At 55.7% G+C, this 16,645-nt stretch overlaps 5 protein-coding genes across 5 annotated transcripts; 1 reads left to right on the top strand and 4 right to left on the bottom strand.

The window, feature by feature from the left end:
* Window positions 1-564: 564 nt before the first annotated feature.
* On the bottom strand, window positions 565-1,943 carry BO95DRAFT_498491 (pepsin-like aspartic protease; the record flags this gene model as incomplete). Its single annotated transcript, XM_025590923.1, has 3 exons — window positions 565-964; window positions 1,023-1,268; window positions 1,328-1,943. The coding sequence occupies 3 exons, from the start codon at window positions 1,941-1,943 to the stop codon at window positions 627-629; spliced, it is 1,200 nt and encodes a 399-aa protein (XP_025441430.1). The 3' UTR covers window positions 565-626.
* A 2,158-nt stretch (window positions 1,944-4,101) lies between these two features.
* On the bottom strand, window positions 4,102-8,070 carry BO95DRAFT_415335 (Zn(II)2Cys6 transcription factor domain-containing protein). The gene is made up of 6 exons (XM_025584346.1): window positions 7,726-8,070; window positions 6,618-7,584; window positions 5,560-6,560; window positions 5,466-5,513; window positions 5,119-5,417; window positions 4,102-5,060 (listed from the first exon to the last, which is right to left on the bottom strand). Exons 1-6 carry the CDS (start codon window positions 7,901-7,903, stop codon window positions 4,200-4,202), a joined length of 3,354 nt encoding a protein of 1,117 aa, XP_025441429.1. The 5' UTR covers window positions 7,904-8,070; the 3' UTR covers window positions 4,102-4,199.
* A 74-nt stretch (window positions 8,071-8,144) lies between these two features.
* On the bottom strand, window positions 8,145-11,406 carry BO95DRAFT_474100 (putative UV radiation resistance protein (UVRAG); the record flags this gene model as incomplete). The annotated part of the gene is made up of 3 exons (XM_025589775.1): window positions 11,022-11,406; window positions 9,210-10,952; window positions 8,145-8,156 (listed from the first exon to the last, which is right to left on the bottom strand). The coding sequence occupies exons 1-3, from the start codon at window positions 11,073-11,075 to the stop codon at window positions 8,145-8,147; spliced, it is 1,809 nt and encodes a 602-aa protein (XP_025441428.1). The 5' UTR covers window positions 11,076-11,406.
* Window positions 11,407-11,876: 470 nt separating this feature from the next.
* Window positions 11,877-13,112, top strand: BO95DRAFT_364810 (mitochondrial 54S ribosomal protein mL67; the record flags this gene model as incomplete). Its single annotated transcript, XM_025582669.1, has 2 exons — window positions 11,877-12,146; window positions 12,306-13,112. 2 exons carry the CDS (start codon window positions 11,877-11,879, stop codon window positions 13,110-13,112), a joined length of 1,077 nt encoding a protein of 358 aa, XP_025441427.1.
* Window positions 13,113-13,869: 757 nt separating this feature from the next.
* Window positions 13,870-15,908, bottom strand: ptcG (type 2C protein phosphatase PTC1). Its single transcript, XM_025580738.1, has 3 exons — window positions 14,395-15,908; window positions 14,075-14,336; window positions 13,870-14,021 (listed from the first exon to the last, which is right to left on the bottom strand). The coding sequence occupies exons 1-3, from the start codon at window positions 15,664-15,666 to the stop codon at window positions 13,993-13,995; spliced, it is 1,563 nt and encodes a 520-aa protein (XP_025441426.1). The 5' UTR covers window positions 15,667-15,908; the 3' UTR covers window positions 13,870-13,992.
* Between the last annotated feature and the right edge of the window lie 737 nt (window positions 15,909-16,645).

The raw sequence follows: 16,645 nt of genomic DNA, 5'->3' as shown, positions 1-16,645 counted from the left end.
ATATCTGCCCTTAGTCTGTAAATATGACCCCATAAAACTTGCGAGGCCTGTTGATCACATCACGCACTGTACATACTCACCCCGGGATTGCATGGGGTTAATGGAGGCATACATACCATTCTCAGCCAGTACATAAACCCAGACCAGCCATGGCCTATGGCACAGCCCACTCGAGCGGCAACAGCTTCGATGAATGGTCGTCGGTGCCTGATATGCTTTGCTGCCTCCGGGGTGATGCTTCTTAGGGCTGCGACACTGTCGACCAAGATCTCATCTGTCCATCGTTCCCACCTGCGCCGATTCTTCCTGCAGTTGCGCTCGTACTAAAGCAACTGACGATGGAACATCGGCCGCTATCCCAGAGATTTCCATGGAACCTAAATCCATTTCGCGCAGTACAGTACTTACACCCAAACCTCCCATTACACTGCAAAAAAAACAAGTCTACACCAAAATCCATTCATCCACAGAAGCATAAACATCAAAGACATATATTCATCGACCAGACCATATGTTCACCACCCCCTATGTACAGTACTATATACAGTACCATATTCACGCCCACATAGATCACGACCCAGACCACCACCAAGCATCACCCACATCCACAACCCCAATCAAACAATCTAAGCCTGCGCGGCGAACCCGATTCTCGGACCCTGCGAGTCAAAGACCACGTACTGGCTCTTGAGGAAGACATCACCCAGGATGGATAGACCGAGGCCCTCGTTGGACTGGATGCCGCCGTAGCAGGTGGAGCTGCCGGTGGAGATGGGGGCGTAGTTGATGTACTTGCCGGGGACGACGGCGGTGTAGGAGCCGATCTTGACGCTGAAGTTGGGCAGGCTGGCGGAGCAGGAGAAGACGTAGCCACCGTAGTTGTAGCTGTAGGAGGCGCCGCTGACGCTCTTGTAGTAGGTGGAGACGATGGAGTCGTCGAGGAGGATGAGGGTGGTGCCGGTGTCTGCGTCTATTAGTAGGGGGTTCTGAGGGGGGAGGGGGCAGACAGGCAGGCAACGTACCAGCAATGGCGGAGAAAGAGGAGGAGTGGGAGGCCGAGCCCACGCTGTAGCCGCTGGCGGTAAATTGCCAGAAGCCCTGGGAGTCGTCGACGTTGGCGTAGGTCAGGGAGCCGGTGTACTTGGAGGAGTCGATGAACCCGAAATCGTAGGTACCGGCGGCGTGGTACTTCAGATCGACGGCGAAGAGGGGGCTGTCCAGGCTGGACTTGACGGTGTCGAAGAAGGTGGTCTGGGCCCGGGGGGAGACTGCACCGCTGGATCAGTACACCTGATAAACTAAAAAATAAGGAGAGACGGGGGCGTACCCGTGTTGATCGAGCTGAAGGCCAGACCCAACAGACCGTCGGTGTCGGTGTCCTGGACGAACTCGGAGCTGATGCGGCTGGCGGCCTCGACGGCCTGGCTGCTGGCCGTCACCGTGCCGACGGTGACCTTGTCCTTGTAGACGTCGCCGCTGGCGGAGCTGCCGTCGCCGTAGGAGATGCTCCAGCTGTAGCCGGACAGCTTCTGGGCGGTGCTGCCGGGGGTGTAGATGCTGTGGCCGGTGCGCGAGGAGGCGGCCAGCTCCGAGGAGAAGACCCAGAGATCGGCGGATCCGGTGTCGAAGTCCAGGTTCAAGGTCGAGCTGCCCACGGTGACGGGGGTCAGGTAGGAGACGTCGTTGGCCTGCGGGGTGGTCACGACGCTGCCACTGACGGCGGCGGCCTTGACGCTGGCCGGCACCTGGGCGCCGTACTTGGCCAGCGCATTCGCATACAGACCCGGCAGGTTGACGGTACGTCCCTTGCTGCCCTCCTTCTCGACCTGCTTGACGGAGAAGTTCTTGACCGGGACAGAAGCCTGCGTCTCGGCCAGGGGCGCCGCAGTAGCGGCGGTGGTCAGACCCAGAAGAAGGGCTGCAGCCTTGTTGAGGACGACCATGATGAGGAGGAGGAGGAGGAGGAGGAAAAGGAGGAGATGTTCAAGCAGATATCACGAGGAGGAAGAGAAGGAGAAGGACCTGCTGCTGCTGTTGCTGCTGCTGCTGGATGAAGAAGAGAATCCCAATCGAAGCGGGGTTCAGAGTGCTCTTTATACCTTCTGCAGCCGTGCTGTACATCTCAGTCCTTACACTCTGCATACACACTCTGCATACATCGCTCATCCAAGCACGAGCATAGACCCACCATGCTCTATCTCCTCGAGTGTATACTACTGTCAAGGGTAATATCGAAATGTCTCAGTCCCCTCAATCACGCCAACGGAGGCCGGAGCACTACCAATCCATCAGGAAGCAAAGACCGACGATCATCGCCGCTAATCTAGTGGGGGGAGTTGTCCAATGGCCAGCCTTATCCGCATGAGGTTATTCCCCCTGCCCCGATTCCGCCAAGCACGAGACTATATGGCTAGTGACCACTCACCGTCGAGCATCAGACTGCCCGTGCCTGGCAATCCTTCGCGAGTAGCTTGATTGGAGATAAGAGATTCTGCAGTCCTCACAAGAGTACCAAGAAGACCAAGAAATTGCTTGCTCCAATCCTCACGCTCCAACTCATCGCCCCCCTCCCGTCTTCTTCAGCGAATATACTTTTAGGTGAAGTGTATGTAGCTACTCCGTAGAGTAGTGGGAGAGAGACGGACGTTCGAACGGACTCCGGAACACTCAGGGATCTTTCTCCCTTCCCCTCTAATATCTGGTACTGTACCTGAACTAGACTGTCTCCAAACAATCAGAACCCCTATTGAACGAACCATTACTTCATTCCATCAAGAGAAGATAGTATAGCCCATTGTGCCTCAAACCCCAATCATCTCCTAGGGATCCAGCAACAATCTGACCTCCGTTAATACAGAGTACAGCACAGCCCTAAGTAAACCCTAAGAAGCCCTATCTAGTTATAGACGGGAGCAACCAAGCCAAGCCTACCCCAAGACCCTGAGCCTACAACATCACAATGATCTGAGCCATCGACATCAACAGAGTAAACTAAACCAAACTAAAAATGCCCAGACCTAAACCTCCGACGGTGCTCCTGTCCTGTCCACCTCCAAGTGGGTAACCATAATATATGCAATGCAACATAACCAACCCATGCAAGTTGCAACGGGAAGTTCGACCTCGGCCTCGGCAGCCTCCGTCCGGTCTTCACCTACAGTACGGAGTACTACCCCTCACACTTGACTTCAACGGCCAATGGGTCAATCCTCAAGGTCGACCACCTGCAACCCAACCCAATCCCCCAATTCCAGGATCATCATTCGCCAAATCTGACCCCCACCCGATCTGCACAAATCAAAATCCTGCAGGGTCTGGTGCTCTGTTGATATGCTTCCTGCAGGGTCGAAAGGGTCGAGGGGGGAAATTACAAGGCTGCGGGCTGCAGCAAATGAATGTGACTCGAGACCCTGATTCCCCTGCCTACCTGTTCCCAGTCCCAGTCCCACCAGTCCCAGTCCCCCTTCCCTTTTTCCCCATCGAAAGGCTCGAGCCTCGAAGACCACCGGGACTCCGGATTTAGAATCACTGATAAGGATAGGGGAGCTGAATAACTTACCTAGTACCCGCTTACTCCTTCGTACCGTAGGACGGCGCCCCCCCCCCCCCCCCCCCCCCCCGGTCCGGCCCCGGCACATCGCTACTTTCGCTACGAACCAATTACACCGCGGAGATGGGCGGTTTTCGCCAAGTTGTCAGGAGTCAGCAGTAAGTTAGCTACCTGTCTGTGGTGAGTGAACCAGAATACCACGATGAATTATTGGACCCTGGGATTTTAGATTAACTTGACTTGGCTTGGCTAAGGCACTGTTAAACAATTACCCCCCCCCTTAGTTGAACCCCCACTACACCAGACCCCGACACCACAGGGACTAGACTACGCGCAATAAACTAAGTGATCGTGAGGATCAGGAGATAGACTATCGGCACTGATAAACCCACTGATAACCTCATACCGACTAGAAATGATAACAATGGGTGAGGTAACCGGGCCCCGAAATGACGCATCTGAGACCTGCAGCGGCGGCAGCAGCAGCAGCAGCAGTAGATTGTGTAGTACAATACAACTACAGACCTAGCTAATCGAGATACACACAACACCCAAAAAAAACTATGATATCGTAATTCGTACAGTCATACCACTCCCTCTGCGTCCCCTTATCTCCTAATTACAAATCCTCCCCAAAATACTCCGGATCTCACGATGACAAAAACTGCGAGGGCAGGTTGGCAGCAGCGGCAGCATCATTCCCCTCCGCGCCAACGCCAACACCAACACCATCATACTGTTCATTAAGCAGGACCTCCAACATGTCGAATTCCCCCACCATCGGGCCCGTGCCGCCCAGCCCCTGGTCCACTACCGCGGTGGAACTGTTGAAGAACTGATCCAGCGGGAGCGCGAACCAGTCCGGGAGTCCGCCGGAGGTGCTGGGGTTGTTGTCCGGCATCGACTGCGACGCGGTGACGTTGCTGTGGTGGTTGTTGTTGGTCGTCGTCGTCGAGGCGGACGCCGCCGCCGCACCGCCGCCCCCTTCCATCTCCCCTGCAGGCGGGGTCGCGCTAGGGTCGTAGTAGTTGTGGTACATGGACGGCGGAGGGGGCATGAACGAGACGTTGATGTGCGACGAGTTGATCGACTGCGCGGGAATCGCCGCCAGGGGGTCATGCACCGAGGAGCTCATGCTGGTCGTCCCCGTCTGGCTCGTCCCGTCGACATACCCCAGGTTCTGGTTCTGCGTCGGCGTGGTCTGCTGCGCCGGCGTCCAGGTGTGGCTGGACCCCTCGCGACGGCCCGGGGCTCCGTCGCGCGGCCGCGGCGACTGGTGTCGTGACACCGGCGCCGACGGGCGCTCCTGCTCCCCGTCCCCACCGCGGTCCAGCGGGGCGAACCGGAGGAAGCGCGTGCGGATGCTGGTCGTCAACAGCTCCAACAGTCGCGCAATGGCATGATTGAGGTGCACATCGTCAACCACGCAGGTCCGCAGGGCCTCAATGGTGCGGTCCTGGAGGTCCAGGGACACACGCACATCATCCTCCTTGGCACCCAGAGTGAAAGTCTAGGTATGCAAATGTCAGCGCGGATTCCGTCGGCGGACAGACGCACACTATACATACCTTGAGAATGAAGATCATCCCCGACAGAATGCGGAAACACGTCCGCACCGGCGCATGCTTGAGATGGTCCCCAGGAACAAGCACCTCCAGCACCGTCTGCAGAATCTTGCGCGATGCATCGACCACCTCCTGGATGTAAGGCTCGTTGACCCGATACAACTCCATGAGCACGTGAAACCCAACTCCGCTCGCCGACGGGCCCGCATTCGGTCTTGACATCTGGCTCTGGGCCGCTTCGTTTGACATCGTCGTCCACCGATCCACCACCGCCTGAAGCGCCAGGGAGTTGACGTAGAGCCCTGGGCCGTCAGCCACACTACCTTACAACACAGCACAGGACAACTCACGGGTATACTCATATTCAATCATCAGGATGTTCCTCATAGGGGGCGCCACTGGTCCGGTTAGCATCTTGAATGGAAATCCTAGGAAATCACTCACAATCAATGGTATCGATGTTATGTCGCCATTCCCTCAAGAAAGGCTGGAACCGATCGATCTGATCCCGGTACCGTCCACTCCGGATAAGCTCCGAGGTCTGCTCGTTCGATGCGAAAAGCAGCTGATTGCTTTGGTACATGATCTTGGAGATTCCAATCCAGCAGTCATGCATGCGGTCGACGATGGTATCACTGCCCTTCGCGCCCGTCACGGGAGTCGGTTGGATGTCACTGGTCCACTGCGGAAGGGGCAGCATGGACGGGATTCCCAAGCGGCCACTGCTCTGCGTGATGTAGACGAGGATCAGACGGCGTAGTCGGCGTTTGCGAGTCTGCTCGGACACAGATTCGACGGCAGCTTTGGCGTCGTTCTTCTGATCGAAGACTCCGAGCTCGAAGGCCAGCGCCTGCGCCGTACTCAGCAGCATCCAAGCCATGCGATCCGACCGCCAGGCGGGTTCGAGCCATTTCTGGAAGGCGAGCCGACCCTCCGCGGCGTTGTTGGGGGCACGATTCGCCGTGTTCTCCGCATCAGTTTCCAGCTCTCGCTCGTATCGACTCTGCGTGTGAGCATCCAGATCCAGGAGAGCGTTCTCGTCGTCACCTGGAGGGAAATGGAGATTTCGAGGATGCCAGTCGGTCAGGACAAGCAGCGCTTCGATAGTACCGAGCGACCGCAGATTGCCCTTGTGATTCACCTTGGCAGACGTAGGCGCAAGGTCGAACGACCGCGGCCGGCTGATCCCCATGCCGTTGTTATCAAACTTCTCCTGGCCCCAGAAGAGACGCTCGATCATACCGCGGAGATACGACCAAAGCCGATCGTGGATGTAGAACGCCCGTGTATAAGCCCCATCGCCTTTCGGCTTCATATGCCGCGACGCGGTTGTCAAGATCGCCACCGCCAGGACAGGCTCATCCGTAAGCAGACTCCGATGCGTCGACGGGTGAGAGAAGTCCGGGATAACGATGGGACTCAAGGGAGCCAGGTGTTCGTAGTAGCTGCCATATCCATCAGTACGAGGGAGATTTGTCCACCAAAGCAACCGAAATACATACTATGCAACATAAGCCATAGCCTCTTCCACCGACAGCCAACCGGCACGAACGAACCGCAATCGCGACCATGCCCGGACCGCATCCACGAAGCCCGGGTCTGGCGTATTCTCCGTCGCGTCCGCCTGCCCACGACCATCCGGATGCTGGGCGCCATCCATCGCCCCGGCGCCACCCGCCTGATAGTAACCACCCCCGACGGGGACGGTGCCGGACCGCTGGGGTCTCGACAACGACCCGCCTGCACTGCGCGGGGTGCCCGCCTGGGTGAGCGGGGACATGGGGGAGTTGAACGACGAGACCGACTGGCGCGCTCCGTAACGATTCTCCAGACTCTGGCGATTGAGGTCTTCTGTGCGCCCGGCGGCTTCGGACAGGAGGTGCAAGGCGTCGTGACTGTTGCTGATGGCGGGCGACAGCAGCTCGACGGCGGTGCGGTTCATCATGGGCTGGCCGCCCTCGAGGCTGAAACTGGGCGCATGGCTCCTCTCCGCGGCCGAGAAAACCGACAGACGGTTACTCCGCGCATCGGCGAAATGTGCTGCGGGCGTGGACTGGGGGTTATTGGTAGTGGTGGAGGTAGAGGGGGTGGTGGTAGTGGTGTAACGCTGGTGATGGCTGCCGACAGTTGGTGGTGGTAAATGAGCAGCGGCAGGTGAACTTTCCGACCACTTGAGTCGCGGATGGCCGAGGGTGTGGTTGTTGTTGGTGTCTAGCGTAGAAGGTGCCGCAGCAGCAGTCGAAGAGGACGCATGCTCCAGTGAGGGTATATACGGTGATGCATCGCTGTTGTTAGAGCCGTGGCTGGAGATGACCTCTCCGACCATCATCCGCTTATCGCGACGAAGGGCCGCATCCTCCGTCTCGTCCGCATCCGAGGGCTTGCGTTTGCGCCTCGTCGCGGAGAACTCGCAACGCTTGCTTTCGCGGCGACATCGCACACAAGGAGGAGGACGAGGATTATCCACACCTGAGGAGATAATAGAATCAGAAATTAGTCTTTCTCCATTGAAGTAGGATTTCGTGACCGCATAATTATAGCCAGAAAGTCCGGGGAACACAAATGAAAGGTAAGGAAAAAAAATTAGAGGGGACAGGGGATCTCTCTTACTGCCAAGGTCGCACTTCACCTTGCGCTTTCGGCACGGGTCGCAGGCCTGGTATCCACGACGATGCTGGGACGACTGGGACTGGGCCTGGGACTGGGGCGATGGAGACTTCTGACTCTCGTCTTGCCCGTTGTGCGAATAGAGAGGCTCCTGAGGGCCGGTATTCGCAGGTGCTGCCATGATGAGTCTCCTATGTCGGAGGACGGACAGTGACCGAGAAGGGGTGAGGGGGGAAAATGCCGATGCAAAGCGAGAAAAAGCGGTGGGGGACACAATAATATTAAGGCAAGACGCAAGACGGGGGGGAGACAGAGAGTAAGGCCGGGAACAGCAACAAGCAATAGAAAGAACCAGCAGCAGCAGCAGCAGCAGCAGCAGCAGCAGCACAACCGTTTGTTGTGGTCTTTCCTTTGCTTTTCCCTTATCTCTCTCTCTTTAGTCCGGCAGTGCTCTCTATTCTTCACAACAACCCAACCCACACACACACCCACTCACTCACTTTCCCTCGGAAAGTTTACCTTAGTCTCCCTCCAGAGACCGCGAAAGAAAGGAAAAGAAGCAAGTGGAGATGCAACCAACCTTCTCTCAAAATGCGGAGAGTGTTTGTGTGAGAGAGAGAGAGAGAGAATGGAGAAAAAAAAAGAAAATCAAGTTTCAACAATTGAACAACACACTAATTCTCCTTTCTACCAAGAATAGTAGCCACATTCATTACATTGACTTATGCCTTTCAAGATGCACCACTACCACCACAACCACTTAATCACAACTCCTTGAACCAACACCACCCGGACAGTTCTTCCGTCAGCTCAGAAATGCGGGGTAAAAACAAATCGCCAGCCTCTGACTGAATGCTGGCTTATATCTGTTATCAATCGTAATCCCAATAAACTCCGGGCTATTCCTCGTCAGAATCACGGGATCCAGTCCAGAATTCCCCCGATCAGGAAAACCAGCGGTGACGACCAAGGTATACGTATACTTTCACGGCTGCATCGCATGTCAATTGTCTTCCATATCCTACAGATACAGTGGGGACCCATAACGTCCAAACGGATAAAATATATACAATAGACTAAGCAACCAACCCATCACAAATAAAGCTGGGAGGTGAGAAAGCAACAACTGACCTCAGCTGTGCAATGGCTGGCTGCGATAAGGCGGATCAAGGGAACGAACACCCCCGGTCACAGTCACGCTAATCCAACTAATGCAGCAACTCTCCAATGGAATTCATCCGATAGAAGAAAAACCAAAAGAAAAAAGAGAAGAGAAAAGACGAAACAAAATCATGTCTTACGCCAACAAAGTAGAAATATTAGATAATATGCGCCGCCCACCACCCCCAGAGTTATGAAAAGGACCAAGCATTCACTCCAGAGTCAATGCTGGCGGGCCACTTGCGCTCTGCTCAGGCGACCGAAGAAGCAGCCGTGTCGGGGAAGCTAGGGATGGCCGTCGTCGCCGGTTTGGTCCTATCAATCACCAGACCCCCGTTCATCTTGGGAGCGGGACTCATCACCGCCTTGCGAGATACGACCGACTCGCGTGTCGCCACACTCTCTTCGCTGCCGCGTCGAGACATGCTGGGAGTCAATCGTCCCGGGAGAAGCCCACGGATGCCTCCCGCCTTGCGGGCCGGAATCTCCGACGTGCCGGCCGTGAGCACGTAGAGCAGATATTTGAGATTCGGAAGGGTATGTCGGATATCCAGGACGCGTAGGCCCTGTACATTCAGCAAGAACTCGATGTCCTTGTTCAGCAGAAACACGCCGTACTCGAATCGGTACTGCACGCTGGCCGGGTGTAGGGGGAAGGTCCTCTGGGGCAGCGATGCAGACACCGGGTCCTGGATGAACGAGCGCGACAGATACGGGTTGATCGCGTATGGGATCGGGGTCGAGAGATAGAAGGATAGAAGGTAGACCAGGTGGGCGGTATATCCAAGGGCCGCCGCCACCTCGTCGCGGTCGACGTCGGTAAAATCCGAGTTGGGTAAAGCCAAACCCGCGATGGTGAAGGCAAGTGGCTTGTTGGGAATGGGCTCGATCGGGTAGACCGTCAGCAAGTCCTCCGAGATACGCCGGATCTGACCCTTCGAGTCCTCAGTGTTCTTATCCAGTAGCCTGGCACTTGAGCCCAGTTTCGATTGCGCATCGGGAAGGTGGCTCCTGGCCCTGGCCTGGACATCACGCCCATGCTCCATGGCCTCTCTTCTGGTCTTGATGCTATTAACCAATTCATCCCTACGCCTTGCAGCACTGTGGAGATGCCGGCGCTCGGTAGCAATGGCATGCTTGGTAACTGCGAGTTTATTCCGAGCCTGCGAGAGATTCCCGGCGGCGGCCACCCCGCGTTGTTCCCTCTCGAGGATCGAGTTGATCTGCGCCTCAATCCGGTCCCTGGTTGTGAGCGCATCTTGGATGCACTCATCCAGATTGGCCAGTTTCATGAGCGCCTCGTACGACGAGGTCGACATCGCCACGCCATCTGCCGTTTTGGAGTAGTGTACGGGCACAGCAGCCAGGACCGGTGGGAGATCGGTCAAATTCGTGTACACACCGTCGGCAAAGTGGAAGAGAATGGAGTTCGCCGGCAGCGGCTGATGGAAGCTATCCAGCGACTTCCCCAGGAACTGGAGTGACTGCAAGCATAAACGCAGTTCCACCAGCAGCACAAAGTCCGCCATTGCTCGGGTCTTGGCCCAGAGCTTGACAGTCAGATGATCCCGTCGTGACACTGAGGGGCCGCACATGTTGAGATCGAAAGTCCGGAAGCTAGGGTTCGTAGCATGCTCGACCGGTTCGCTCACGTAGACCGGCTCCTCGACGCCGTCGCAGTGGAGGGAGAACCAGGTATCGGCCATGCGACTGCTTGTAATCTCTTCCAGCTTCGTCTGTCTCGCGCGAGGATTGGGAGCATTCCACGGCATGGTGTTCCTCCGATGCCATTGTCGCAATGGGGGGCCTGCTGGTGATGGTGGTGGTGTTGCTGCTGCCTGCTTATGATTCCCGGAACGATGGTTGGTGGTTGCCGACCACTTCAGATCGGTAAAGGAGCGCGACGGGTGCAGGGAATGATTGACATCGGCGATCGGGACTTTGGAAGGCGACTGCAATGAATTGGGTACATCTTCGTCATCGATGGGTTTCCCGCGAGGTTTGGTCGGCGGTGGTGTGACGACGAGGTTGCGGACGGAGATGCTCTGGAGATGTCGCAGCTTGCGATTCTAGACAGACGGTAATCAGTTGTCTGGCCCGAGGATATACACAATCAACATGACACGGCCAGAAGGTACCAGAGGGAAATGCCAAGGTCTTTCACGGCGACCGCCTGCATTGTCATCGGCCATCGCGGGCAAGTCAAAGAGAAAGCAAGGCAAGCTTAGCTGTCGCACTGCGAAGGCGGTATTGGCCCGATCATCCTAGACAAGGACGGAGTAGGGGAAGCAAGAAGAATCAGATGAAATGACGACAATTGGAATTGGGTATCTAGCAAAGCAAAACCAACTAGCTTCTTAGAGCGACAGTCAACAGAGAGAAAAAGAGAAGCAGAGAAGGAGTCAAAGAATTAAGTATCGCAAACGACGTAATGTGTTGAGGTGGGGGGAAGTAAGTGTAAGTTAGGTAGAGTAGGGAAGATGATCGCACGCCGCAGCGATTGATGCAAGCAGCAGTTGGAGGGAGTGCAGCAAAGCAAACACAAGTACAAGTAAGCTAGGCTGGCTCGTCCGTCAGTTGGTGGTCCTGGTCCTGGTCCGCCGCCCAGAAGAAAAGGCGGGCGGAATCGACCGCCCCGTTCGGGGAAACCGTCGAAAAATTGATCCGCCTTTCCTGGCCGATCTCCAAACTTGCAACTTGCCTATTCGACTTTCCCGGGTGTGAGAAGAGCCTCACCCACTTCCACCTCTACACCCATTCCACCCAATTCCTCCTCTATCGGATCCCGGGAATATCTGATAGAGTGAAGAGAGACCACAACCACAACCCTACCGATCCATCTACCTCCCCCCCCCCCCGAACCGGAGCAACACCGACCCGGAGCACCAGAAAAGCAACAAAGTCAACCCAACCCAACACACACACCCACCGCGCAAACCCCGGCCGCAATGGCCACCCCAGCAACTCAAGCCGCCGTCCCCAAGCGCGGCACGATGAAGAAGATCCTGCAACCGATCCAGAAGATCCTGGACCCGACCAAGATGGGCACATGGAACGTGGTGCGTCGGCCCCCGATCGACGAGCACACCGTCATCCAGGGACGGCGCCGCGACCGGGAATCGAATGCCTTCAAGACACACCAGGTGTTAGAGGGGACGCGGTTACGCAAGGCCCTGAACTCCCTGACCCACGGCAAGAACATCTTCGTCTATCACAACATGCGGACCAATCAGGTGGTGTACTCGTTGACGAGATATTTGGATGTGAGCACAACTCCCGAACACACAACTTTCCCGAAGCATCAAACATGAAAGAAGAAGAAGGAAAAAAAAAAAAAAAGAGAGAGACAACAAGAATTATTTCCCCTCTTCTTCAGAATAGCATACACTGACACACTCTCTTCTCTGTTACCTCTATATTAGAAAAACAGTGTCCTCCGCCAATTGGTCTACCACGGCAAGAAGACGGTGCCGGCGACCCTGCGCAAAGACATGTGGGTCCCCTACTACAGCGTGCACTTCACGAGCGCGCAGCTCGGCCTGCGGGCCTACCACCTGCTGCGCGAGTTCGCGATGCAGCGGCAGCTGGCCCCGCCGCGCGAGATGGTCACCATCACGGAGGAGTGGCTGGCGCAGAAGCGGCCGCGCGACCCGCACAAGGCCGAGGAGTTCGACAAGGAGTGGGCCGACAAGAAGGGGTGGCTGATGAAGCCCAAGGACCGTGCCCGCGTCGTCATGAACCAGAAGGCCACCTCCGTCGCCGACGTCGCCGCCGTCCTCGACATCCAGGCCGAGGAGATCGCCAACGGCTTCGCCAGCGGCCAGCGCGGCTACCTCGGCAAGGCCGCTCGCCGCCGCCGCCGCCAGGCCCGCATCAAGGAGGCCGCCGTCGCCGCCCGCCAGGCCGCCCGCGTCGCCGACTTCGAGAAGGTCCTGAGCAAGCCCCAGATCGACTACAAGATCCAGGAGGTCGTCGAGGACGATCCCGCCACCGCCGCCCTGTTGCAGGCCGAGAACGGCGTCAAGATCCTCTGGACCGATCTCCACGATGCCCAGTTCGCCGCCCAGTGGCCCGACCGCGTCCGCCACGGCGAGTTGGATCTCACCCGCGACCATGTCATGCCCGGCCAGAAGCGCATCCACACCGGCGACATCGAGATCCTGGCCGACAACGCCTTCAAGGAGAAGGGCGTCGAGGCCGAGGCCGAGGCCGTCCCTGAGAAGAACTAAGCAGCTCGCGGGATGAATTTTCCTTTTATTTTGTACTTGATGGCTTTCCCAATGTGGGTGTGTGTGTCGATATACATACTTGCGAAATAACCGCCCTGTTCTTCTACATGATACAAAATGTATTTTTAGATTTTAGTTTTTTTCTCTCTCTCCCTGTTCGAGGGGATGATGCAATGGCGTTTAGCACACAAACACTCAATTGGAATTGGTTCAATATTTCATCCATCCCCAACGAATGAAAAGCTAAACGACGAGACGTCTGCGGAGGAGGCTTGATTCATCCATCTTCTGTTTCAGACCTGCGGATCAAATATACATCGATATGTAGCGTACAAGAGTACCAGCTGATATTTCAAGTTAAAGTCAAGTGGCACAGCTGGTCTGTCCTCGCTTTCTACGTTCACGGCGAAGCCAAGGGAGTCCAAGGCCCTAGATGTCAGATCAGACGGAAAGAAGCGGTTCGGAGCGAAGGTGGAAATCGCTCAAGGGATCCAGTGGAAGTAAAAAGGGGTGGAAAACGAAGGCAAAAAGCAGGCGGGTTTGGGGACGGGTTGTCGCGACTCCTTTCCCTGGCCCAGTGTGAGAAGAATAAAACAACAAAGTAGGAAGCCCGCGATCGACACCAGAGCCGCATGGCTAGAAAGAAGGAAAATCAAAAGTGGAAGAGGGGAGCAGAAGCGAAAAAAAACTCCTTTGTAGCGAGAAAACGGGCCGGGTTCAAGAGCCCAGTCCTTCTATCGACTTTAAGTAGAACAATACACAGCGTCGGAGTTCACTCCAGAGTACTTATGCAGTTGGGTTCCTGGGTTCAGGCACTTTCAACTTATCCGCAATCGCGGCACCGCTGTCTTCCTTCATGGGTGGTGCAGGCTCGGGCTGCTCATTCGCCATCTTCTCGAGGATTTCTTCCTGGACTTTCTCAGCCTTCTCCGGATTGTCTGTAATTCCCGCTCTGGCCATACTCTTTCGAGCTGACTCAACGATCTTGTCAGCCTCGCTGACACCGAGCTCAGTTTCCTGATCGCCTTCGACGCCGATGGGCTCAGCGGTGCGGTTGACCACATCCTTGACACGTTCCGTATCGAAGCGAATGACCATGCAAGAAAGATTGTCAGTGCTGAAACGTGCAAGCGCGTGATCAACCAAGATCTTAGACGCTTCTTGGGCATCGGGCACATTCCGAATGAGGTCGACAGCCTCCTGGTCACTGCACACATCCCAAAGCTAGAAATTACTCTATCAGCAACACTATAACGAATAGTCTGGTGAATGGAAGACTTACCCCATCGCAGGCCAAGATGATGAACTCGTCCGACTCTGGCTGGATAACAGTCTCTGTGGTGTACGGATGTCCAGTCACGAGATCCTTGAGGTACGCATCGCCCAAAGCTCTGGTCACAGCGAGAACACCATTGACGCGATTGTTCAGGATCAATCCTCCGGCGTTTGCTATCCGCTTTCCTTCGTTCTCGTCGCTGCCCTTGTGATCGTAAGACAGACGAAGTGCCTTGCCATTGCGACACAAAATAATGCGTGCATCACCAACGTTGGCAGTGTAGAGGACGCGCTGACGAGCCGCCTTCTCCTGTAGTTTGGGAAGTGCTCCAGAGACGGCAGCCTGGGTAGGAGTATCGCCCGCTTCATCGGAATCTGTATCGGCCTTGGCAGCGGCGGCGGCGGCGGATGCGAGGGCAGATGACCCCGTGGCAGAATGCGAGCTGGGCACTCGGTCTTCCCATCTCAACAGAGCAATAACAGCAGTACATCCACTGTTCTTCAAGGGCAGCTTTTCCAGCTGTTGATCAACGCTAGTAAATGTCTGATCGAGAAGCTCCGGAACGGGTGTGCTAGGATTTTTGCGCATTACATCTTCGAGGATCAGATGCAGCTTCTTTCCGCACCACTCAGCAGCAAATGTGCCTGCATGTCCGTCAAAGATGGCAAAGTATCCATTGTCGGTTTCAACCACGCTGGTTGATTTCTCGGATGTGGGAGAAGTGCCAGTAGGAATGGTTATCGCTTTCGTGCCTGTTTCACCCTGGGCTGAGAGTGCGGGAGTCCCCAGGAAGTTGTACAAATAGGCATGGGTATCTTCCATAGTCCGGCGACATTTTCGATTGCGGTCCTCGGTGACGCCGACTCTGAATGACGAGCGTGCAGTGGGATGCGATTCACCAGCCGAATTATTTAATGACCCTTGAGGAACGCTCAAGGCAGGGTCCATGCTCCCAAACTTTGCCAGGCCAGGCTGCTCTTGAATGGTATAGTTGAAGGAATTCTCACGTGGACTGCTTGACAGGCTGAAGGAGTTCTTGGCGCTGGTGAAGAATGAGGCAGCTTTCGTGACCGTGCTACTGCGGCGCTTCTTCTCACTGCCAGGGCCCTGATCCTCACTTGTCCTCCGTGTGAAGAAGCCACCTGGCGGAGAGAATTTCTTGGGGGTGACGCTGGAATCCTCGGTGCGAATGCTTAGAGGCGGCGTGTCAATAGCACCGGAGCGGGCAATTGTTGTGTCGGATCTATCTTTGGGTGGGCTCGAGGAGCCACTGAACATTCGGTTCAGCAACCCACCCTGGCTAGAAAAACTTCGGCGCTTACTTCCTGCCAGCTTGATTGTATTTCTGAAGATATTTGGGGAGGATGGGGGAAGGGGGGTTTAAAAAGAATGGGGTGGGGGGGGTTGTTGAGAGGGAGAAGAAGTGGCTTAGAAGGAAAGGGTGATTTGCGGAGGCGGCGGCGGCGGCGCGCGGGGAGGGGGGGGGGGGGGGGGGGGGGAAAGCAGAGGGCAAAGCCTTGGGTCCAAAGCCGGCGGAGACTGACGTAGGATGCGAGAGAGTTGAGTTGCGGCGGAAGCGAGGGAATAGAGCTGAGTAACCTGTAGACGTCAGTGCTTGGGATCAGTAAATAATCGACCCTATGTAGAAGCTCATGGATGACCACTAATCCCCAAAAACGATGGTTCTCAGCTAGCAATGCAGAATAAATGACTTTCGTGGTCCAACAACAACACCAGATGGAAGAGCATGTACAGTATGTGCTATGGGGGGGGAAAGAGTACGCCCGTTGGGCAAACATCATTACAACAGCTAATAGGAATGAAACACGGGGCTGGAAGAGGAGAGTCTCGGTGATTAAGACATGTCTGAAATTATACTGAGTAGTATATCCATTCCAGCGTCACGGGCTCATTTGTAGACCACCTCCACTGCGCGCTCCGGAGACTTGGGAGGGTGGGAGAGACAACACAACAAATTGGAATCTGATAGTGGAAAGTGGATCAAGAATTACTCACGAGGAACAACAGGTGATAAGAAAGCAATCCACAAGGATGGGATGGGGAAGAACTGGAGGTAAAGGAAAAGTAGTTAAGAAGAGGAAGAGGAAGAGAAGGAGTGGTGGTTGGAGGGGAGGATGTGGTGGTATGGTCGGAGTTAATATTGAGTAGTAAGGAAATAATTAGCTGGGCCGGGCAATCGGCAGTGGCAGTAATGAGTAGGTTACTACTAGTAGTAAAGTTGTAATGAGGCGGCGGG

Source organism: Aspergillus brunneoviolaceus (genome assembly GCF_003184695.1).
Source record: "Aspergillus brunneoviolaceus CBS 621.78 unplaced genomic scaffold BO95scaffold_40, whole genome shotgun sequence".
Classification (NCBI taxonomy): Eukaryota; Fungi; Ascomycota; class Eurotiomycetes; order Eurotiales; family Aspergillaceae; genus Aspergillus; species Aspergillus brunneoviolaceus.
This window is presented reverse-complemented; position numbering and strand designations above follow the sequence as displayed.